General features: G+C 42.4%; 1 protein-coding gene across 7 annotated transcripts in view; it reads right to left on the reverse strand.

Annotated features, from left to right (window-relative positions):
* NTNG1 (netrin G1) overlaps positions 1 to 25529 on the reverse strand; it is a 623318-nt gene that overhangs the window by 491848 nt on the left and 105941 nt on the right. For all 7 annotated transcript variants that reach the window (XM_073571673.1, XM_073571675.1, XM_073571677.1 and 4 more), the window contains one exon: positions 21433 to 22176. In XM_073571673.1, the coding sequence (XP_073427774.1) occupies positions 21433 to 21663 (231 nt within the window). In that variant the 5' untranslated portion in view covers positions 21664 to 22176. The remainder of the gene's footprint in view (positions 1 to 21432; positions 22177 to 25529) is intronic.

Consider the following 25529-nt stretch of genomic DNA (forward strand, 5'->3'; position numbering starts at 1 on the left):
TTCTACAGGAGAGTGAGAGAACTCCGCTGACCATAAGAGCTTACACTCTACAGGAGAGAGAGGACCCTGCTGACCATAACAGCATATATTCTACAGGAGACAGAGAGGACCAGGCTGACCATAAGACCTTACACTCTACAGGTGACAGAGAGGGCCCCACTGACCATAAAATCTTACACTCTACAGGAGATAGAAAGAGATGACCCTGCTGACCATAAGAGCTTATACTCTACAGAACATAGAGACATATCCAGTGTCTCTGAAGATGGAAAATGACTCTGCAGTTCACACTGTGCTCCACTGGGGGCCGCTGATCTGTGAAGGCCCTGGTACTGACCACGACTGTACAAGGAGTGATCTGCTAGATGTCTCAGCTACAGGGCTTTGTGAGGAGGCCCGCTATGGCAATACAAAATACCATTAGCCCGCTATATGATGCTTCAGCAGTGTGTGAATTGGTGCTGGGCAAGTTATTATATTTTTTAAGAACTACAAATGAAATTTTGAAAAATTTGTATTCTGTGAATTTTTAAATTTTCGTCTCAAACTCGATCCACCTTGGATCGATCGGCTCACCTCTACCTATTAGTTATCAATATCAGATCAGTGGTGGTCTTACACACGGCATCCCAAACCATTGGCTGATATCAATGGCATCTGAATGTAAGCATTGAACAAAGCTGCATGCTACAGGTGATGATGACATTTGGCTCACATTCTCTTGAGCTGTTCAAACCCTTTCAATGTATTTATTTGCACATAACCAAATACAGCTGATGGGTGGGGGGTGCAGAGTTTCGGACCCCAATAATTAGCTACTTGACCTACTTTGGGGATATGTCATCAATATTATATGCCACCCACTGAGGTTCCTATGGTATGTTCGGTGGTCAAACTGTTGAAGTAGCATGACGGATACAGTTTATACACTGTGATATGCATAGTGCGGGCCACAGTGAGGGGTACATGACACGGATTCAGGAATCCATCCATACAAAAAAAAATCCATTTTATTTTTAGCAAATCTTTTTAACACTTTTTTAGATCCATTTACTGGTGAGAGAGTTAAGTGTCAAAAATAATAGAGATGGGGTTGGAAAACTTACCAACCATCCTGGTACCACTGAGATACTGCCAGATTTGGGAAGCTGTCTTATTGTTCTGTGGGGCTACGGGTATTTCCATATTTCAACTGTTTCTGCATCCCAGGGATGCAGGAATTAAGTATGGGCAAAATTTGGCCACTTTTGACTTGGTGACAGGTTCTTTTTAATTTCTTTAGTTGTCTCTTAGACATTTTTGGAAAGTTTGTCCTAGTTGCGCTCCTAGCCAATAATGGCTGTTCCTCTCAACTCACTCGTACACAATCATGCTCTTATTCAATGGAACGAGCATGTTTCACAAATGTTCGAGCGGAGTAAACTGCTGCCACACATCTTTGCTGCTGCTTATATCAACTAAAAACAAAAGGATCCAGTGATGAAATTCAACGTGATGGATCCTTCTTTCACCAGACACCATCTGTCACTGCCAAGCATCCCATACACATAATATAATCAGGTTCCTGCTCAGTAATGGAAGAATTAGATGGTAACATCATATCTAATCTCTCACATTGAGTAGAAGGCCTGTTGTACAGCAGTGGACACTTTTGTGAAATATTTTCACCCGTCTTCTGACGTAAATCACCTTAATAAGTCCTAACTTTTTGTCATGGCTTAGAGACTGCACAGAAAGTTTGCACTTTCTGGACTTTTCATGCCAGTCGTGGCCAGCTTCATCAAAATGGGCAGCACACGGGTGGAACGATGCATGTCTACGCTCACCCGTCTAATTTGTCCACTTTAGCATTGTAACTTTCACCAGAAATCTACTCTTGTCCCTGACTGGAGTGCATTTCTTGCGGAGGGGCATGGCACTTGTAAGATGCGCCTAATTCAGTATGTGCAGTGCACCTCTTTATGAAAAGGCATATCTTACTCTTGTATGTCACTTCACTATGGTTGGCATGCAAAACTGTATAAAACGGGCTGTCCAGTCAAAATCGCTCAGTCTGCAGGCATGTATGAGTTATACATACTCCTGGCCAGCGGGCACAGCATGGCTCTACCTACACTTGTACTAAGCAGAGGCCGTGCCATGACTAGCGACGTGGCCGTCAAGTGGGAGTGACTAGCGGGCATGGTGTGAGGCCGTGCCCACTGGCCAGAAGTATGTATAACACATACATACACTCCGGTTCTGGCTCAGAAACCAGCGAATGACCACAGTGCACAGTGCGTGAGCTGGGGGATTCACAAGTTTACAGGCACACAGAGTGACTGCAGACTTATTGATTTTGACCGGACAACCCCTTTATTGAGTTGTGACTATCATAGGTTCAAGTGCTGTCTGCGAAAGCTACGAATAGCACTCATACAGGAAAAACTGATATTTGAATGAGTCTTAACTTTGCCAGAAAACTAGTGTAAGGGCTCATTCAGACTCCGATTTTTCCACACACAGAAAAATGGACCATTTTTTCTCATCAGTCTCTGATAATAGTTTGATCAGAGTGTGGCATGAGTGTTATTTGATTTTCTTGTAGGTGGAGAAATTTGTAAAAAATTCACTACCTTCTCGATTCTGACAGTCCAGGAAAATCAGACACCCTTTGATGTCATCCGATTTTTTTCATGGCTCATTGAGTTACATTGCTGATTTTGATCTGTCGGATTTTGATCGAACATGTCTCTGCAATTTTTTTTGGACCTTTCTATAGACTATCACAGGTAAGAGTGCTAACGGCCCCATAAACTGTCACAAGGTACTCAGCGAAAATCAAGGATAGCACTCATGTGAAAAACTGGACTTCTGAATGAGCCCTAACTGCGCTGATAAATATATAAATAATAATAGTAATAATAATTTTATTTCTATAGTGCAAATATATTCCGCCAATATATTGTAATTGACAAGTGCAGAAATTTTCAATTGGTAGTTAACATATAAAGATAATAAAGGAGGCAAATCTTTTATAAACAACCTGTATTGTATGATATATGTATTACCAGATCAAGGGTTTTCAGGAGAAGTGTAGAATACATTTCTAGAATAATGTGGCAATGTGTTCGCAAAGGGATGGCTCTACACCCCGCTGCTGATACGCGGCGTTGTATGTACCTATTTATTAATTCAGATAACTTCACTAGGCAACAACTGCATTAAACTTTATCTGAGACAGGTAGTGAATGCGCTGAATATTGATGTCCTTCTCCCTCCACAATAGAGAAGAGCGGCGTTTAATTCTATCACCACACAAAACCCAACGAGTCAACATTCCGGTATTATCTATCAATGCCACAAGGGGTAATTAACTAGGAAGAAAGTAGCACTTCTCAAAGTATGAAACAATTTAACCGCCCATTACCTTAATCATTAGGCTTTACTTCAATAGCGATCTGAATAATGTAGCTGCGAAGTATTAGATTGTGGTCACCACCACATGTAGTTAAATGTAACTACTTTACATTTTCATTCACATCGAAGGTGAGTGATGCTTTGCTTTAATACACCTATAATTTTCCCAGTATGACATTCCTTGAGTTATTAAATGTGTTACTCACCCACACATTAATATTTTACACTGGTAAAAGTATACTCCAGATGAATTTGCAAGAATCTGGAGAACATTGGAGAGCACGGTGTATACAATACTTCCTATTTTTATGTAAAGTTTTCCTCTATTTGCCTATTGGAAGATAGAAAGATAGAACAGGATTTTATTAATTTCCAAAAAAGATGTGTTAAAACTTATCCAGATGTCATTTAAGACTTCTCTCTTTAAAGGGAACGAGTCAGCAGTTTTTTAGACCCCAAACTAATCTATGTAAATTTAACGTCATCCATGTAAAGTCGCTGCATTGTTCATTACTTCCATATCTTTGTTTTAGAAACCCTTGTTTGAAAAATGTATAAGGTACGGCCAGGACTGTAGTCGTGGCCAAGGACATCTGTGCTTTTGTGTCCTGGCCTCCCCTCACAGGAAAATTACGCCCGCTAGTCAATATACCTGTGCCTAGAGGTTCGGTTCCTTCAGGGGTCTCCCCTTGCATTGAGTGACCTTCAGCATGCGGGCTTGAATTTATTGAGATGTGGGGAGGAGGACTCCCATAGAGTGAAGGATCCCCATAGAGTGACTGGGCCGGAACCAAGGGGACCACCAGCAGGGTTCCTGAAGGAACGACACCGGGGGGGGCAACAAAGAGAAACACACGACTGAAGGTGACAGGGCAGCAAGGTGCGTGGCGAGGATAAAAGGAGCAGGGAGCGTGCTCAGAAGTCAGTTGGCAGAGAGGCGCACAGGAGACAAGAAACCGTGTGATATAGAGAGGGACGGTGTTACGGGCGTGGGAGTGTTGGGAGACGTTCAGGGGTCTGTGAGGGGTAAGCGAAGTATTCACTGAGCAGTGACTGGTGCTCTACCCTTACCGGGGGCCGTACTCCGCCCACGGTCGGTCGCAGCTGTGCCCGCTGTTCCTCGCCCTGCTGCGGCTGGTCCGCTACCCCTAGCCGCCGTCACTATACACCAACCCGCTGCAGCAGCCTGGACACTGCCTCCCTGCCTCCGCCCACAGCTGCGGCCCTCCCATCACCGGCCTCAGTGGATGCCACCTCGCCATAGGCGTCAGTAGAGGCCTACGTCCTGTCTACAGAGGGACCCTTAGCAGAGGCCGACCAACTGTCACTTAAAAGACTGCAACATAACTACGCTTTGAGGCGAGAGCCGGCTAAGACGTTCTGAAAGCCCACCCCGCTGTGTCTGCAGGGGGTCATCTACACCCAGTATTACCCCAGCTCCAGGATTCCTCCAGGGCCTGTTGCGCCCCAACGGCACAGATCCTCCAGGGACTGTTGCGCCCCCACGGCACTGATCCTTCAGGGCCTGCTGCGCCCCAACGGCACAAATCCTTCAGGGCCTGTTGCGCCCCAACGGCACAGATCCTTCAGGGCCTGTTGTGCCCCTAGCGTCAGGGTTATTCCAGGGCCTGGTGCGCCCCAACAGCAAAGATCCTTCAGGGCCTGTCGAGCTTCAGCTTTCCCTGGATATTGGGGCGCCAAAACAACCACATCAGCATCCTCGAAGCAGCCATGACTGTTGCGCCCCCATGAAGCAGCCAAGACTGTTGCGCCCCCACGGCACTGATCCTTCAGGGCCTGCTGCGCCCCAACGGCACAGATCCTTCAGGGCCTGTTGCGCCCCAACGGCACAGATCCTTCAGGGCCTGTTGTGCCCCTAGCATCAGGGTTATTCCAGGGCCTGGTGCGCCCCAACAGCAAAGCTCCTTCAGGGCCTGTCGAGCTCCAGCTTCCCCTGGATATTGGGGCACCAAAACAACCGCATCAGCGTCCTCGAAGCAGCCACGCCTGTGACCCTGAAGGACGCCTGGAAGGATAAGTTGACTTTAGGAAATAAGGACCATAGTTGGCCGTACGTGGCCCATTACACCCGGTCTAGCCGGATTAGTCGCATTCTTGATAAGAAAAGTGTTGTTATTGTTGAGTCCCTGCGTGGACAGATTGGTGTTATCCCTGTTGTTCGTTCAGCATAGCCCCAGTGGCTCCAATTCATAAATGTTGATTTCAAAAACCACGCTCAGTCTCGTGTCTCGTCACTGCATCCTTAGAACCTGCTGTACCCTACAGAGACACAGTCCAAAGTAACTTGAACAAAAACATCTTTACTTAGATACTGTACTTAGCACATCCAAGGTCTTTACAGCATTTACAACAGGCTTCAAAGTGCATTGCTCCTTGTGTTTCCCTGCACCTCTCTCACGGTTACATAGCATGGGCCCAGGTCGGATCATCCCTGATGGTTCCTCTGGATACTTTCTGTACAGGTCTGCTATGGTTAAGCATCCCTCGGTCTGTTTCGCCCCAGACTCAAGTTCATTAATTACTGGAGTCAGTTGCCACTGGGAGAGTAAACTGCCCCTCTGTGCTGCGCTATGTGTATGTGCCACATTCCTTTTGTCTGTACTCACTGCTTCTGTGGGGTCCCCAGACCATTTCACCCCGTCCTCAGAGTGTCCGCCCATGCAAAGAACTGCCACATCTTGACGTGTCCTAGGGTTCTTTGCTATACCGGCCTGCTGTATTCTCTTTCTACTCCTGTGGATGGCTAGGCCTCACTTTCAACGCTACAAAGCTGCTGCTGTGTCCTGAGCCTATAGCCCATGTGGACCCTTTGGGCGCTCCCACCCTACTCAACTATTCTAGAAACTATTCTCTGGCTTACTAAGCAGCAGCTCCTCCTACGTAATTAACCCTATGCTAACTCTATCCACTATCTGTAAATTGTGTGCATTAGGATGCTCCCCTCTAGTGGCCAATCCTACACACTACACTTAACCTATACTTATACAATGTAAAACAATACACATTTAACAATAATGGTAATACAACATGTGATGTAGCAGTACCAATTGAATAGACAGTAGTAATACACTATAAGTGTAGCAGTACCATAATATAATAACATATATACATTATAGTAATATATTCAACTTCAGAACCTGTTAATGAGGAAAAGTAAAAGGGGACATCATCCTTCACCCCCTTACAAATGTATCAATGATTTTTTTTTGCAAATGAACCACAAGGGGCAGTGGCGTTGGCATTGCCCTAACAGTCCTCCATCCCCTATCCTTATTTCCCTGTCCACAGCCTGCCTAGTATCAGTGACTGACCGGTCACTCATCTCTCCTGCCCAAGATTTGGCAACCTTATAACAATGTGCAAATATATGAGCGGACAGTACAGATTTCTGTATAATGGTCTTTTTCAAGTAGGGTTACAATATTGACAAAGGGGCTTCTTCCACGTCTAGAGGAAAGAAAGTTATCATCACAGATGCTGATTCTTCAGTGGGCTTTCACATTGCGTTTAATGGGTCCCATCGGGGCTTGGGTCCAAACTCCCCAGCAAAAATGGGTTCAGATTTATGTGCTGATGGCGGCATAGACTGTTTTGGTGTTGGCAGAATGAACCTGCGCACTGACGTGCATCATTTTTGAGTGTGTATGCTTACTGGAGGCGAACACTGAGACGTAGTAAACTGCATCCGAGTGTCCGCCTACAATAGGCATATAGTCCCAAAAATTATGCTTATCAAAGAGCATGTTCTCTCTGCTGGCACCATTACAATCTATATCTGTCAGATGTGGATCTATGGGACCACCCCCCAGATTACAGGGACACCGACAAGGGGTATATGGAGAACTCTAACCCGCAGCTGTGAGGGTCCGGTGCATAGCGTGGGTATGAGCAGACAGGATCCAGGACCTGCGGGAGGCGGAGGAATTGTGAATCACTCGATACCCACAGGACCTGCGGTCATGTGACCGTGCGTCAGGGAGAGGGGCGGGTTACCACCAAGCCCCTCCGGGAGCTGGCAGCAGTACTTGCAATACAGCGGCGAAGAGGAGTAAACAGTAGCCAGGTCAGGCGGGATAATCAAAGGGAGGTCAGAACGTAGCCAAAGGTCATACACAGAGCGGGAGGTGAGGTACAGGAGGGATAATCAAAGGGAGGTCAGAACATAGCCATAAGTCATACACGGAGCAGGCATCAATGTACAGAAAACGTAGACAAGAGACGTTAACCGTGACGGGACTGGATCAAACACCAAGCAGACATACAACGACAGGCATGAAGCACAGACAGAACAGGGTCAGGCACACTCAGCTCAGAGTATAAACGAACGGCTCCACCATGAGGCTATAAGAACCCTCCCCAGATCCACAGAGAGGCTTTCCATGTTAACTCTTACACCACCTGACCTATAACCCCAGTAAACCATGACAATAGCCCTGTTGATGCACACATTCGAATCCCGTTTTGTGAGGAGTTCAGATGTAGGCCTTGATGAGACCGCTAAGCATGTGTAAGGAATTAGACTGGGCTGTAGGTACCTCTGAGACGCCGGGTCCGGGACTACCGAGGCCGTGTCCAGTGTTGCAGGGCCCATGACCTAGAGAGAAGGGGCGTGGTAACCTGGGGAAAGACAGAGAGTTGAGCTTGGCGAAAAGCAGAAAGTTCCCGTCGAAGTAGAGAGCAGGGACCGGCTGCATGCTGCAGAGTTGAAGCGCAGAGCAAAGACCCAAGACTCCTGGGCACCATTGGGTGCACAGAGAGACAGGCACTGGGTAAAGCAGTGCGGTGCAGGTGTTCAGGTACCAGTGGGTGTACCGAGGGATGAGCGCCAAATGAGGCATTGTGGTACGTGCATCGAGTTGTTGGCGGGTGCGCAGAGGAGCACATGCCGAGGAGAGTCTTGTGCAGAGGTTCACAATTTGGCCCTGCTGTTCAATGGACTAGGGGCTCAGCGGGTAAAATCGGAGACCGCCCGCTGCCGCCAGAAGCGTGACTGTGTGTTGGACAGGAAAGCTTGAAGACGCAGTGTCAGCCCCCGCCGGCATTACAGCATCTATTGGACTACAGGCAACTAAAAGACAGCGGAGTCACAATAAGTTAAAGCTTATAGAGAGACTGTTGTGTTAAAGCACATTTATCCTGTTTATCCTGATTCTCCCCTTCCTGTTATCTCCCTGCCAGGAGTTCATTATTGTTAATTAAACCACACTCCTGTTAACCCTTGCTCTGCACCTTTGCGTTACTGCATCCGTTTACCTGCTTTACACATGTCCCTGAGTGCAATGTGAAAGCACTCTTACTGTACACGTATTAAAATGCCAAAAATTTCTGAAAAAGAAAACGTATACCAGCTCACCAGGTGTATAGGCTTAATCCAAGGCATGAACCAAGCTCTGTATAGCGTTCCAATGAGAATCCAAAAATGCATCTTTAGTACAGCCACATGGATAACGCATGAAATCTTCTTTATTGAATATTAAATACATGATGTAAGAGAGAAACATCGTAAAATGAGGTACAGAGCTTATGAGTTTTGAGCGGTTAACCTGTTTTTAATCTTGGTATGACCATGAATAAGAGTGAGTTAGCTGCTCAAAACGAGTAGGCTCTGTGCCTCATTTTATGATGTTGCTCTTTTACAACATGGTTTTACACAACATTCAAAACTGAAGATTTTGTGCTTTATCTATTGAAGTAGCTACCAACATGTTGTAATAGTCAATTTAAGTTTCAATACAAATTCAAGGAGAGCCTGGGTGAAATAATATTACAGGTTATTCATACTAGATTCTGTGAAGGGACATTGATCCAGGAAGCAAGTCTGATTGCCGAGTGTGGAGTCAGAAAGACTTTTTCCACTAATATAGGGCAATTATCACTTGCCTAATGGCGTTCTTGAGTTCTTCTAGATTTATTTATTATGCTTTGCTTATATAGCACCATCATATTCCGCAGTGCTTTACATACATTACATACTGACAAATATATACAATGTGTCACTGAAAGAGTGCGTTGTACCTCAGTGTTGGAAAAATTCCACAATTATCCCTGTCCCCAAGAAAGTGGGATCCTCTGAGTTGAACGACTATAGACCAGTAGCACTCACATCTGTAGCTATGAAAGTCTTCGAAAGAATTATGATGTCCCACCTGATAAAATTCACGCAGATGCTATGGGACCCGCTTCAGTTTGCCTATAAGGAGAATCGTTCGGCAAACGACACTGTCAATCTGGCACTGAAGTACATTTTGGATCATACAGATGAACTGCACTCATATGTCCGGATTCTTTTCATGGACTTTAGCTCAGCGTTCAATACCATTGATCCAAATTTACTTCATAAGAAAATGGTAGCTCTTGGAGTCCCTCTTAACTTATGCTTGTGGATTTATAACTTCCTGACAGCCAGGATACAGAGTGTAAAAGTTGGACCATTCACTTCGGACACCTTGGTCACAAACATCGGGGCACCTCAGGGGTGTGTTTTCTCCCCGTTACTGTTTTCTCTCTATACGAATGATTGCATCTCTTCAGCAGACTCAGTAAAAATCTTGAAATTTGCCGATGATATGACACTGATTGGTCTCATCAGGGGAAATGCTGAAGACTTGTATCGGAGTGAGGTGGAAAGAATATGTGACTGGTGTAAAGCCAATAATCTTGTACTCAACACTAAAAAAACTGCTGAGATGGTTGTGGATTTTAGGAAAGTTCAACATGAGATACTTCCAATCTACATCTATGACGAAGTGGTTCTTAGGGTCACAGAGACCAAATTCCTTGGTGTTATCATCTCTCATGATCTTAAATGGGGGAAAAACGTGGATGCTGTTATAAGAAAAGCACAACAGAGGATGTTCTTCCTGCGTCAGCTGAAAAGATATGGTTTGTCTAAGAATCTGCTGATCTTATTCTTTAATGCTGTCATCAGATCTGTGATTTGTTCCTCTCTAATAGTCTGGTATGGAGGAGCCACTGCGCATGACAAACTCCGCTTACAAAGGACTTTCAGAACAGCAGAGAGAATTATAGGTTCCCCCCTGCCTAAAATCCAGGATCTTTATGATAAGAGTATTCGATCCCACGCATTGAAAATTTCATCCGATCCCTCTCACCCGGGACACTCCTCATTCCAACTACTCCCTTCAGGACGTCGCTTCAGAGTCCCCAAATGCAGCACCAACCGCCATATGAACAGCTTCTATCCACTCTCTGTTCAACAATTAAATCGTCATGTGTAGACTATATACTGTATCTGTCTTGTTAGATGTTACTTGTTGTATCTGTTGTTATATATTATGTTGCCTCTTTGCCACAAAGAATTCCTTGTATATATGTAATATGTACTTGGCGATAATAAATTTGATTTGATTTTGATTTTGATTACATACATACATTATCATCACTGTCCCCATTGGGGCTCACAATCTAGATTCCCTATTATTATGTCTTCGGAGTGTGGGAGGAAACCTGAGCTGGGTGGCACAGTGGCTCAGTGGTTAGCATTGCAGCGCTGGGGTCATGCGTTCAAATCCCACCAAGGACATCTGCAAGGAGTTTGTATGTTCTCCCCGTGTTTGCGTGGGTTTTCTCCGGTTTCCTCCCACATTCAAAAGACATACTGATAGGGAATCTAGATTGTGAGCCCCATCGTAGACAGTGCCAATAATGTCTGTAAAGTGCTGTGGAATTAATGGCGCTATATAAATGAATAAAATACATAAATAAATCTGGGAAGAGCATACAAACTCCTTGCAGATGTTGTCCTTGGTGGGATTTGAACCCAGGACCCCAGCGCTGCAAGGCTGCAGTGCTATCCACTGAGCCACCGTGATCTACATGTTAGGATATAGTTTGAGCCCAATTGACTTTTGACTTCTTTCAACATTAAAACCATGAAATTATATGGAGATTTATAATTTCTGGTAAGGTTCATAGAGGACACTCTAGTTTAAATCAGCATTGTCATGTGTTCACTATTTGTGGCCAAATGTCTCCAAAATGTCTACCCTGGACAGGCTTGGCACCAGCTACTCCATTACCCAGAATCCAGGGGTTGCCCTGACCTTCACCCTCTGACCCTTATACAATGATCTGGATTTACACAGGGGTTGCTGGGATAGGATCATGGAGTCAGCTGTCGTTAGGTGGAGCATGCTGGCAAGAAAATCAGTCAGGTGGTCGGGATAGATCCAGAGGTACAAAATCATCAGGCAGGAGAAACATCAGAAAACTATACGAGGTCAGGGAACAGGATAAATCAGGAAGACAGGGAAAAACACCAAGTGCACAGAACACAGGTAAAGCCAGGGACAGATGTTACAAGTATCTAAAGAGAAAACTTCCACAAGTTGAACCTCCCTTGTGACTTCACTCTTTATATACAAATGTGCAGTCATGGTCCACAGGAGGCTGTTAATTTGTCACTGGTCATCTGACCGATGTCCGACTCCTAAGTCAAAACATTTCATTTAGTTTGCATAACCTTTACCATTAAGTTGTAATTATACATGCAGAAACAAACTTCTGCAGCCAATTGATGAGTCTAATGAGCCTTGCAGGGTGGTACGCACCAGCCAGGAGATATAAGCTAATGATAGCAGGAGGTATTCGTTCTTTGATGTGCTACAAACGTTTACAATAATCACTTTTTGTAATGATAGGAGAAATGCACTTGGATAACATCCTCCCAAAGCCATACATATTATATATAATGCAGCAGGATTTTATTTTGCCACCAATATCAGGATTGCTAATATAATGCAACGTGACAACGTGTCAGAACAGAGAGAGAATGTATCTCCTGCTCTCACCATACAGTGTCATTACTGGTAATTGAATATCCAGCTGTCTCGGCTGTCAGGCTCAGATTAGTTTATATCTGAGAGAGATATATTGCAGATTAGTTACATTACGACCATTCTCCAGGGGTCGGACAAACGCATTAGGGGCCTCTCAGTTTGCAAAAATACTAAACAAACAACATGGCATCTCTGCTAAAATATTACAATGTTTTCAGGAAATCTGCAGGCTGCAATATTTCCATATGCAATGGGCAAACTATTTCCACGTTTCTAAACCGATGTGTTTGACAGTATATCTACATAATAAATGTGCCTCCTAATAACAGTAAGAATATGTGACACGATAGAGATCATGGAGATCATCATTTCCATTCAGGAGGGTGGAGTACTGAGTGCAAGTATTGTATTTAAAGGGACATCCTGTACAATCAATGGGAAGCATGACATAGAGGGGAAGGAACTCAAAGGATAAATGTAAAAATCTAGCTTTTCAGGAACAACATTTCCCTGTTCTTTTATATAGACCACCTTTTGTTACACACTGTGATATCCATGTCTGAATATATGACTGCAACTCCTGTCCTGGTGGCTAGGTGTAGCCGCACTAATATGCTGGACATCGGCAGCATGTGACAGTTTAGCTTTCCGATTACTGAGACTAGTTGTCCCTTTCCTGTCCACCTGTGTTTTGCTGCAGTGAGCTGGTATATAATTTTCTCTCTTTGCTGGAAGCCATGGATGGGACACCTTAAAAAACTCCATCAGACAGCTAAACCTGGTCACTTTTATCCATTGCTCTTGTGCGTTATTTCATATATCCCATTTTCTGACTTCAGTTTGTATTTTGACCATCAGCTTGCTTTCTGATTTTGGCCCTGAGTGACCTATTCGTTTTGATCCTCTCTGATGACTCCTCTTGCTTCCTGCTTGCTCAACCGGTCAGCAGTTGATTCCACGACTCTGCCCTGGAGTTCCTTTGTAAGTCCAGGTCCTTATATGGGGTTAAAGGGTGAAGGGCAGTGCAAGCCTTGGGATCTGGTAAGTGGAGTAGCTTGTGCAAAGCCTGTCTGTGGAACCCCTATTAATGCTGCCAAGCTTCCACGAACATTCATCCATAACACATGCAATATTACCAAAGAAATTATCTAGCATAACTCTCAACTCATAAGACAAAAGGCAACCATTAAAAACAATGTAGACCACCACCTTCAATAACTGACCTGAAATGCCCTATTTCTCCCAACTGCCAGCTTTCTTTTCTTCCCTTCTTCCCTTCCGCACGGTGGCAGAGACTGTCCCTAAGGAATTTTTGTATAGCACAGTATCAATTTAATTTGTAATGTAGCACATGTAATGAAATTTATCACATCTTTTTTCTTCTTAATTCTCAATGAGGAGGAGACAATGTTTGAATGTATACAATGGCAATGATGGTGTATTACAAATCCATAAGAAGACATAAAATATTGTAGCCTTTTGCACGAGGACTAAAGTGAAATCCCAAAAGAAAAACAAGAGAACAATATTTAGGGTCAAACATATGCAGTATGGAAAACTGCTGAAAGTGTATGATAAAAAATGGTGGACTGTTCCATCAGATGCAAGTTTGTATTTGGCAAGCAGAGGTAAAGGAAAAATGATAGACCAATATATGAGAACACAACTGAGTCTGCAGTATGCCTGAAACTCTACATGGATTCACATGCATGGCAATCTACTTTAGTTTTTGGCTTTTGGAACTAATGCCACAACAAAGATCTTTCAGGTTGACTCATTTTAAAGTGTAAAATGCACAATTGGAGGAGAAAGGTTGAACTTACGTAACTATGTAAGCTGATCTTTGGTGAATTTACAATCACTGTGTTGTAGGAATATAGGAATACATACAGTACATAGCAATTCCTCAATATATTATTTAATCTATGCTCGTATTACGTTTGGCCCACACATAGAGTGACTCGTTCAAGGCTGCCATCTGAATACCTGAAAAATAGGATGTAGTTGGTTGTCCCAACGGAGCCATTCACTGTAATGACACAGACTGAGTCCCTTTGTGCTCCCTCTCGCCAAAATATCAGCAGTGTATACTTTTTTGTAGCAGGCACAAGAAGATTACGCTGCCGAAACGGAGGCCAGAGAATTCATAAAGTGACTCAGAGAATGGCTCAGTTGTAAGTTCTGTCCAGATCAGGATCTTTTGGGCTTCGAACAGAAGTACGGATGGCGGTAATAACGTGTGGTCTGTACTTATAGCACCAGTCCAGCATTTTGTTTTCCATTTCAGTGCTGGAGTGGTGCCACTAATATGAATTCCCTGACCCTAGACTTATACTTACCCTCTGCCGTCTTCAGCTCTTCCAGGAGCAGATCCGGTCCTGTGCCGTCAACTTGTGACCACAACTTCAGATTGACTGAAAGTCCGAGATAACGGTCACAAGCTCTCAGTGCGACTCTATGAGAGCCTCGTTCTGGCCTCGTTCTGGCTCTCGCAGACTTACATTGAGTTGTGACTTCCAGCAAATAGTGGAGCGTTCCGGCAGGTCACAAACTGCTGGAGAACAACCAGAGAGGCGCCGAGAACAGATGATGATGGTGGCTCATAAGGGTAAGACTAGGAACAGGAAACTTAGATTACTAGAACCACTCAAGTGCTGCAATAAAAATAAGTGCCGGAGTGGTGCTCTAATGTGAACATAGCCTAACAGAATCTGTCTCTACAGCAAATGAAAACCCTAAGCTACACATGGTAGTTTTCTTATACAGTAGAACTAATATTCCAAAACCTAAGAATATTTCAAAATTAATATTCAGATAGACTATAATTTATTCATAACAATATGTAATTCATAATGCGCATTTAGCTTTTCCGTGATGGAAGATCGCTATGTGCAATATACCTTCGGAGCCTCCATTTGTTCTTAATTAAACTCACACCTGCTCTTAAAACATCAGCTATTGGAGAAAATGCTATCACAAAGGCTATGTGTTGTGTGGCACAGATTGGCAATAAAGAAAAAGAAATCCTGAGCAGAAGATCCCCAGCTTTCTAGAAAGCACATAAACATATGTAATGGATGCCTGCAGGCACCCGAGTACTAACAGCTACTGAACACAAGACAAAGCACCCAGAAAGTGGCACTTTAGCTTCCAGTTATCTCAGTGCGGACGCCTCGTTACTTCTCTGCACACAATGTACAGATGTTAGAGTGATGAATAGCGCAGAGTTAGCAGCTGTAGTACAGGAGCCCTCACTAACCAAGCGTAGCCACACTATGTCAGGAGAGAAAATTGGCACCTGCATCTTAGCTGCACAACAGCATGGATGTGTAAATGAAGGTTGACTTGGTTTCTGATGAGGCAGGATGCTTAACTCTATGTGCTCACTGTTTTTACATGGAGTTTGTAGACGATCTGCTTCAAATTCCACATCAGTGGACATACCCTTCATGTTGGCACAACTTGTTATCAACGCGACAGACAGATTTCAAATGCATTGTCTACATTGGCACTGGTTTTCATACATGTTGCCCAGTATTCCGAGACTCCATTGGCAGCACAGTAAAAACATAATTTCCTTTCCTGCAAACATGCATAGGTGGCTAAATCTCTGGGGGCAGAAACAATTTTTAAAAATATAGATTTAGGCTATCAATTTTTAGAAATTGATGATATTCAGAGGCTGAGAGACCCTCCTAACCTACTTATGTCATTTAGGGGGTTCTTTGGGAAAAGGCAAAAAAGAAGGAAATGCAATAATAAGTAGTTTCCTACATACCTGTAGTAAATCACAATTGTTGTTGAGGATAATCTCTATAGAATTTAATATACACTCACTACACTGACAGAAACCGCTCTCCTAGAATGTGATTAGAACAGGTGCCTGTGAGCATGTGCAGTAGGCTGCTGTGACCTAGAAATAACTTATATTACCTAGTGTTAAGCTATTTTCAGGTAACAGCAGCCACTCAGCACTCAGAAAGATAGGATTCACAGCAGTGTGAGCAGCCTCTTTTTGCCCTAGCACCCCTGGTATCTCCAGTATTATATCAGATATCAGGTTGGACAGCAGTATCAGCAGCCTCTTCCTAATGCATCAATCATGGCATTTTCAGTATCAAATCAGATAGACATAGTGGACAGCAGTATGAGCAGCCTCTTACCTCAGTAGCATCTCTGGAATTTCCAATATCAGATAAGAATGACAGGATTGACAGCACTGTTAACGGCCTCTTCTAACCTCAGCAGTCTCGGTATTCCCAGTATTAGATCAAAAGAAAGGGTGGGGAGCAGTGTGAACAGCCTCTTCTTACCTCAGCACTCCTGATATCTCATTTATTAAATTAGACATGCTATGTGGACAGCAGTTTGAACAGTCTCTTATTTTCTCAGCACTCCTGATCTCCACTCTTAGATCGGATAAACAGATTGGACAGCAGTGTGAGTGTCCTCTTCCTATCTCAGCACTCTTAGTATGGCCAGTATCAGATCAGATAGACATGGTGGACAGCAGTGTGAGCAGCTTCTTCTCACCTCAACACTCTTGATATTTCTAGTATTAGACTAGATACAGCACTGTGAACAGCCTCTTTTTTATCTCTAAATTCTTGTTATCTCCAGTCTTAGATCAGAATGACAGGGTAGACAGCAGAATGAACAGTCTCTCCTTACCTCAGCACTCACGATTCCTCCAGTATTAAATCAGAAAGACATGGTGAACAGCAGTGTGAGAAGCTTATTTTTACTTCAGCACTCCTGGTATAGCCAGGATTAGATCAGAAAGAAAAAGAAGAAAGCAGTGTGAGCAGCCTCTTCTTACATCAGCACTCCTAATATCTCATTTATAGGAGATATACAATGTGAACAGCAGTGTGAACCCTCTGCTCTTTTTTTGTCGCACCTGTTATTCCACTATTAAATCAGACAGACATGATGGATAGCAGTGTGAGCAGCCTCATCAAATTTCAACACTCTGGATATATCCAGTATCAGAGCAAAAAGACAGGATGAACAGCAGTGTGAACACCCTGTTCTTACCACAACGCTCTTGATATCTTGAGCATTAAATTGGGTACACAGGATGAACAGCAGTGTGAGTAGCCTCTTTTTATCTCAGCACTCCTAACATCTCCAGTCTCAGATCAGAAACACAGGCTAGAAAGAAGTGTGAGCAGTCTCTTTTTACTTCAGTGCTCCTACTATGGCCAAGATTAGATCAGAAAGAGAGAGGGGACAGCAGTGTGAACAGCTTCTTCTTACCTCTGCTCTCCTGATACCTCGAATAATAATAGGTCAAAAATATCCAATGGGATTACATCATCATACATATGAAGGGAGGGGTGGAGCTTCGTTCTGCACATGCTCACAGGCACCAGCCATATTAGCATTGTAGGACAGGTTTATGTTAATTCAACATATTGGCAACAATTTTAATTTTAGAGTGATTACCTTCCTAGAAAAAAACAAGTATAATTCGCTAATTAGAGATTTCTAAGAATGTGTTTAAAATGACATCTCCTTTAGTTAGTTTTTTGTTACAATGTATCAGTCTAGATAAAGCTATCAGCAGAAGTTTGTACTGCTCTGTTTAGTTTTTAGATTGTTGCCTAGAATTTAGATTTATGAATGGTAACAAACCCACAGCTCACAGAAGTGAGAATTGGCTTTCAGCTTATAAACGGGCACATTTGTCTCTATTGATTATTTGATAATAATCCTTAGATAAAATTGCTTTTTGCTTTGTCGTAGCATTGTTTTTTTTATGTAATGTAACTACTTTAACTATATAAATACTGTTGTTAAAAACAAGATATTCACTTTGAATGATGTGGGGGATCCATGTGTTGCCCCCAGAATAATAGGTTGCCCTGAACTTCTCTAAAAAACAATTACAGTACACGGCTCTTCTGCGTTTTGTCAGTAAAAGGGTCACTCGGTATGGATTAAGAGAGGACAATCCGCAACCTTTATCTTCTCGGTAAAATCAGCCCTGGAGACACAGGATCCTGATGATGGTGTCAGGAAAATGGTTAACTGATAATCCTTCCGCTGCATCTTCATATACATTATCCTAATCTGATTGAGGATCTTCTCCTGCCACATAATAACGAATCATTACTTGACTACTAATAGATACCTGTCGCATAGATCTCTAATAAACGTGCCACTGATGGAATGAAAGTTCCTGTTAGTCGTGCAGTTTTGTCAATAAGATGAATGTATTACAGAAGATACTTTACAATCAGATTTATTTTATTCATTTACACTCTGAATATACTAAAACTACTGCCCTAGTAGAGAAATGATAAAAAGTAATGTGTTAAAGGTAGTTGCTTCCCGATTTATATAATGTAAATAGAAGCGATTCATTGTATCACTTCTCGGCTTGTTATCAGTAAATGGAATCATTCTTGTTTACACCCAATATATTTAAAGGGTTATCCTGAAGTTTCGAAGTTAATCCCTATCCATAGGTGAAATTTATATATAAGTGATAACTTTCTGGTCGTTGGGACTCCCACCGATGAATCTTAGAGCAGCATAATGTAGGGGCCGAGACCTTGTTTCCAGCAATGTGTCACTTACTGGGCTGTGTTTTGCTGTTTCAATAAAATCAGTATTTTATCAGCAGGAGATTATCACTACAGGACTAAAGCCCCCTTCACACATAGCAAGATCGCTAGTGATATCGCTATAGCGTCACCGATTTTGTGACGCAACAGCGATATCGGTAGCGATCTCGCTACATGTGACACTTACCTCCGACCGGCTTCCCGCTGGATATCGCTGATCGCACGAGAACGGGATGGTCCATTTCTCGTCGTTGGCTTCCTGCTGGCACCGACGAGCGACTCCATGGACGCGGGCGGAAGACATCACCCTCGCTGCGTGTGACAGGTAAGTGACGACCGCCAACCGCTGCTGCATCGCTGGTGAGTCTGCCTGTTTGGCAGCTCACTAGCGACCATTTAGCGATGCACCAGCGATCCTGACCAGGCCGTATCGTTGTTGGGATCGCTGGTGCATCGTTAAATGTAACGGGACCTTAAGTGTCTTGTGCTTCCTAACCCAACCATACCGAACCCTGATTAGCAGCTTTCCTTCAATATATAATGTACAAAGAAGGCTGCCAATGAATGATGTGGGCGGGATTATACAGGGCTCAGCAATCCGAGCTCTGCTAGATCTGCAACAGAGAACATTGTGATTCTTCTACAACTGTTACATCATGTAAAATAAGTGATACATTGTTGGAATCAGGATCTCTGTCCCTACAAAATTCTGCTGTCATAGCACAATGCAAAACCTGCTGACAGATTTCCTTTAAGTTTACAAAAAACAGTGGATGTCTGGACTTGAGGTACAAGTCTGCAGTCACCCTACATGACAGTATGCTGTGAGGATTCTCCAAAGCTAGTGCCGGAAGTGGGTGGTCGTTTGACCACAAGTATGTGATCTATATACTTCCGCCCACATTCCAACTAGATGTGTCAGGCATTTAGTGACTGCAGACTTGTATGTTAAGGCTGGCAAAGGGATTATACTTTTAATGTATTAATTATGTATTAATTATGACGCTAGTCACTACTCACAGATAAGCTGTGAGGTTCTGTAGTCAAGAGGTCCGGGGTCAGAAATCAAGAAGGCACGTCATGAGCAAAGGGGTAAGGCAAAGGTATACTCAGGTCTCAGTCCGAAGTTAGAAAACCGAGAAGGTAGCAGATCAAGACAAAAGGGCAAAGCAAGTGGATAGTCAAAGCCAAGGTCCAAGATCGGGAAACAAAGATTAAATGCAGGAACATTAGAAACACTGAGTACAGAGCAAGGATACACCTTTGAGCTAAGCTACAACTGGCAGAGAGCCAGCTAAATAGACAGGAAATAACTCAAATAGCAGACACATGGAGGACACCAAGACATGAACCGGCCCTGAGTGGATGGCTGAACAGTCGCTCAATACACTGACAACTCAACACACCCCAGCCTCTGATTGGACGACTGAGCTGTCCATCATAATACTGCCAGCTGAACATGCCCCTGTCCTAGATTGGATGGCTGAACTGTCGCTTATTTCTTCCAGACACACATATTGGTGGAATCATTACACTATTAAGGCATAATGATGACTTTGAGTCATCACACTCTAGTAGTCATAAAAGAGAGCTGCCATGTTGTGCTGCTAACTCCCCCCCCAAAATCATCTGCTTGCTATGGGTTCCCTCAGTACACCACTATACCTTTCCTCCATGGTAATTACCTGGGACAGGTCTACACAGAAGTGAGAATCCAGCCACATCCACTTGAAAGATTTACCATTATGCTGTGAGACACAATCACTTGATTTGTCATTTCTACATTTTTATTAGTGTCACATATTTTATGTACACGTTGGTGCTATGACTTGTAACTTACAGTATTCAATAGTAACCATTCGTTAACTATCGTACATAGGCTCCTATATTTATCCAGATTCCAGACCATTTTTCTTTCCAACTATATTTGCGGCATAGTTTTCTACAGCAGCTAAGTCATATACAGAATACACAACATTGCTAACAGGACTGAACAGTTGTCTGCTAATATTTAGTTCACTTCTCCATAACTTCTCCCTTAATTAAAAATGTATGCCTCTCCATAAAGACACAGTATCTCCTACAGCTTTGGATTTTGCTTATATAATAGTTTTTCTGACTGCTGCTCATAATGATTAACCCTCATAAAGTAAACTCTCGCTATAATTTATTCATAGTCTAATGTATCAGTTTCTACACATAATACCTTCCTAATCCATTGGTACATATTTTATATGTTGCTTGTTAAAAATTCCAAGGACATGCAGTATTTTACTTCTCAGAGACTGAATGCAGCTTAAAAAGTCTTTGTACATCCAATTTCTATAACTAAGCCACCATTATCCACATTACGAAATATAATTCAGAATTTCTGCTGTCTCTGCTGACGACTATATAAAAGGAATCTTTTCCAGTAGACCACTTTTTGAGAAGACCAACCCTAACAAGACCAGAATTCTCAATTCCCCGATCTTTTGTGAATATTGGCTTCTTCTTTGTGAAGACTATCCTGAAGAAGACAATTTTTACCTGAATTTGGGATGGTCATCTCAAAGATCATTTATGATGGGTCTTGAGACCACTAACTAGATAAAGAATATTCCTTTACTTCATTAATTTATTTGAAAGTTTTTGCTTCTTACCATGGCACAGAAGGGCTCTGGAGGGTCTCCACAGGTACTGTTTGGAGGATCAAGCCTAATCTTCAGATATTCTGTCATGTCCTTAGATTCCGGTTGACAAGCCATATATTCCCATACTATCCCTTCATCAGATTTAGTCTGAGTCTTACACATATCATAATGTCCATGTTGCATTGCTATGGAGACTGCCACCCACAGGGTGTTGAGATTGAGCACCAGGAACAGGTACATACCGGATAATATTTGTCCACTCTTGACAATGGTAGTAACTCCAATATATTTACCGATTACAGTTCACCGATGATGAATAAATATGTGCAATTAAGTCCAGGAAATGGACGGAAATCCAACATCCTCTGTCCACCAAGCAATTTCTATTGATTATATGTCATTGGCCTATATTTCATCAGACCAGCTCACATAAATGGAAGATTCTTGTAAAAGTCTTCACCGTGGTTGGTGGAGATTAAACATGAAACACAATAATTTAGAGTAATGATTATGGAGAAATATTGCGTGTTCTTCTGGTATATAATTTCATGACAGACGTCTTACTCGTTTTTTCTTGATCTCCAGAAATCAGTTCTCGAAAGAAAAATTACGTTGACGAAAAAAGGGAAGTTTTATATTGCAGACAAGATAAACCAAAGTGCATCCTTTATCTGAGGTTAAGACTGTGTTGAGACGAGATTATCTTAGTGCTTGATATGAATCAATCTTCTTCTAACTTTTAGCTTTTCCACCCTAGAAAATAAAGGAAATAAAAATATCAGGTTTAAGTTTATTGTCAGAAAAATCAATATTTTTTTGCAAAGGCACAGGGCTTGACATTTGATGGATCTTATCAATAGGGATGACAGACAATCATTCAATGAGAGATTCTTGTGGTTTTCACAATTGTCAAGTAGTGATTCATGGATTAAGAAGAATGTATATCATAATCTCAATATTTAGCTCTTTCCTAACCTGAATATCAGCAATCAAAAAATGTTTCTGGATCTATAATCCAAGGTCAATACTAAAATAATTGAAGTAGTGTGAAAACCTTTTTACTAGACCTTACTAGTGACCAAGAACTGATATTTCTCTTACTACATGATACCACAAAATTCAATATAGGAAAACTTTTCTTAAGAATGTTCTTGTTTCCTTGGCACACCGATTCAGAGCAACTCAAGCTGATGAGACAAGATCATCTCAAGTTTATACCTTTGTCTTTATATTTTCTTCACTACTTGATCTAATGTTTCAAAATGAAGGTACAATCAATTTGTCTCCAAAAAAGCTGTCAAGACCAAAACGTGTAACCTGGCGCATGAAGCACCTTGTGAATTGTGACAGTAGATTAATATGGGAAGTCAACTAATCTGCCTCACACTCAAAAATGCCATCCACAAAAATCTAAATTCTTAGGCAAAAATAAATGTAATAATGTTTCCAGGAATAAAACAAAAATACTTTTGGGAAATTTATCTCAAGGTTTAAAATTGTCCCATAGATTCAGATTGATTTGTCTTTAAAAGAGATGAGTGAATATGGTGAAATTTGATTCACTAGAATTGGCCGATAAAATTATATTTGGGTCTAATTTATTGAATGCCATATTATATTCTGCGTTTTCTCCAAACCCAAGAAAACTGAGGTGTTAAAAAATAAAAAATTCCACCTCCCTCATTCATCTCTCTTGCTCTTGTGTCGCAGTTGCTTGCTTGGTCCTCCATTGGCTCCCTATGGCTCTCCATCTCTTGGAAGAGGCAATTCTAAAAGTCAATGTCGACCCTTTAGCGAGCCAATTTGCAGACACGTTTTTCAGGTTGTTGCCCCTCCCCAGATCTCATGCTTTGCACTGAGGAGATTCAACACCCCAAAACCTGTGTCTGCAAATTGAGATTCTGGTTTGGCTTTTATCCTAAGTCATTTGATAAGGCTCGTTAATGGGTTGATATTGACTTTTAGGATTGCTACTTCCAATAGGTGGCGATAGAATTTGAGTCCTCTTCATCTCTTAAGAGACAATTTACATAGGACTACCTTAAAGAAAGCAGCTTGGACATTGCGCAAATGATTAATGAATCTTAAAATGTTTCTTTAGATGAGAAAAAAACAACTTCTGTAAGTACAGTATAAAAGGCAATATAGATAAGAGTAGATCCACCAGCTAGATTTCAGGGTAAAAAAAACCCAACAAGTATGGTCAATTAGATGCTATAGGCCCGATTAGTCACATGCTTTTGACTCTAGTTTGATTGGTAGATCAACTCCATCTTGTGTGAGGCATTATGGTCACTTATATGCTATAGGCCTGATTTGTCACATGCTTTTGACTCATAGTTTGATTGGTAGATCAATGTCATCTTGTGTGAGGTATTATGGTCAATTATATGCTATAGGCCTGATTTGTCACATGCTTTTGACTCATAGTTTGATTGGTAGATCAACGCCATCTTGTGTGAGGCATTATGGTCAATTATATGCTATAGGCCTGATTTGTCACATGCTTTTGACTCATAGTTTGATTGGTAGATCAACGCCATCTTGTGTGAGGTATTATGGTCAATTATATGCTATAGGCCTGATTTGTCACATGCTTTTGACTCATAGTTTGATTGGTAGATCAACGCCATCTTGTGTGAGGCATTATGGTCAATTATATGTTGTAGAGCTGATCTGTCACATGCTTTTGATTCACAGTTTGATTGGTAGAATCTCTTTTTAAATACCTTTCACTTCCTGCTTCCCCTTATCCCTTGAGAAAGGCCATCTGCCGAAACGTGCGTTGGGAGGGGGCATGCCTTGGGTGGACCTCTATCTACTATATTGACAGGTAAAAGACTTCTTGTGAAGTCATTATATACATTCTTTCGTACCCTGCCTGGTATTATTACTTTAATGTGGGATAGGTGCAATACACTTACCATAATGTTAGCCCATCAAGGTTGATGTATTTCTAATCCCTTGGTCTATACACCCGAATGTATGCTCCATTTTTTCAGCCTATGTGCCCTTATGGTCATTCTGACACAATCCCCATTTTTCCTGTTTCCTGTATATTCAATAAAATTGTTTTTCATATTTTCAAATAATTTTTTGTCTTTGGACTTTATTTGATTGTATTTTTTCTTCCTGTGATTTTTGAGTCTTTCTGCGATTGTCCTCTAATTTCCATATGTAAACCCACCTATGAGACTGTTTTTTAAGTGCTTTCTATTGGTTTAATGGGTTTCTCTTCCCTGATATGGTTATGATAAAGTCTTAGATGAAGTTTCTTAGGCTAGTTTCACATTCCTCCGCATGCGTCGTTTTGACGCTGCGCCTAACATGTTGCATTTTGTTGCGGTCAGCGCAGCTTCAAAATGACGCATGTGGAGGCATCTGCATACATTCGCATGGCCTGCATACCCAATGATAAAGATAGGTACGCAGGACGCATGCCGACGTAGGCGTAGCTGAATGGAAGAGGTACGGCAGTGGGCGCTGGGCTTAACGGAGGAAGTCCGCAGCCCTCCGCAGCTCTGCCCAACGCAAGTGTGAAACCAGCCTTAGAGATCAGGGTGAACATTCAAGATATTTCCACTTTAAGACTTAAATTTGTAAATTTTCTTTTTGAAATTCTTGTTTACAGCATCAGGTTCCTCCTCTGGCGCCTACTCTAAACAATGTAGCCTACGGCTGCTCAATAATATATTACGATACAAGGCTGTTAGTAGTTTTTAAATTTAATTAAGAAAAATAATCTGACCAGACATGAAAAGTCTGCCTTTCAAAAGTTCTTCAAAGCTTTCTTATGTCAGTTCTTCTTGGTTCAGACATCTAGTGAGCAAACACCATGGGGGACTCTGGCATCTGCCCAAATCGAAAACAACATGAAAAACATCTCCATCACACACAGGCCCATAACTGCATGGTCTAAAAAGAGGGGCTCTCATGTCGCATTACAAATCCATACATGACTAATATGTGCCTTTAGCCTCCAACAGATGCCAATATTATTTTAGAAATGTCAGGCGGAGCAGTGAGGATACGACCAGAGGTTAATGATGTGAGGCTGACCGAGCCTAGTGTGGACCAGAAGTAAATTACAGATAAGGATCTTAGGG

Source organism: Dendrobates tinctorius, unplaced genomic scaffold (assembly GCF_039654945.1).
Source record: "Dendrobates tinctorius isolate UK_male_01 unplaced genomic scaffold, ASM3965494v1 ptg000029l, whole genome shotgun sequence".
In the NCBI taxonomy this organism is placed as follows: domain Eukaryota; kingdom Metazoa; phylum Chordata; class Amphibia; order Anura; family Dendrobatidae; genus Dendrobates; species Dendrobates tinctorius.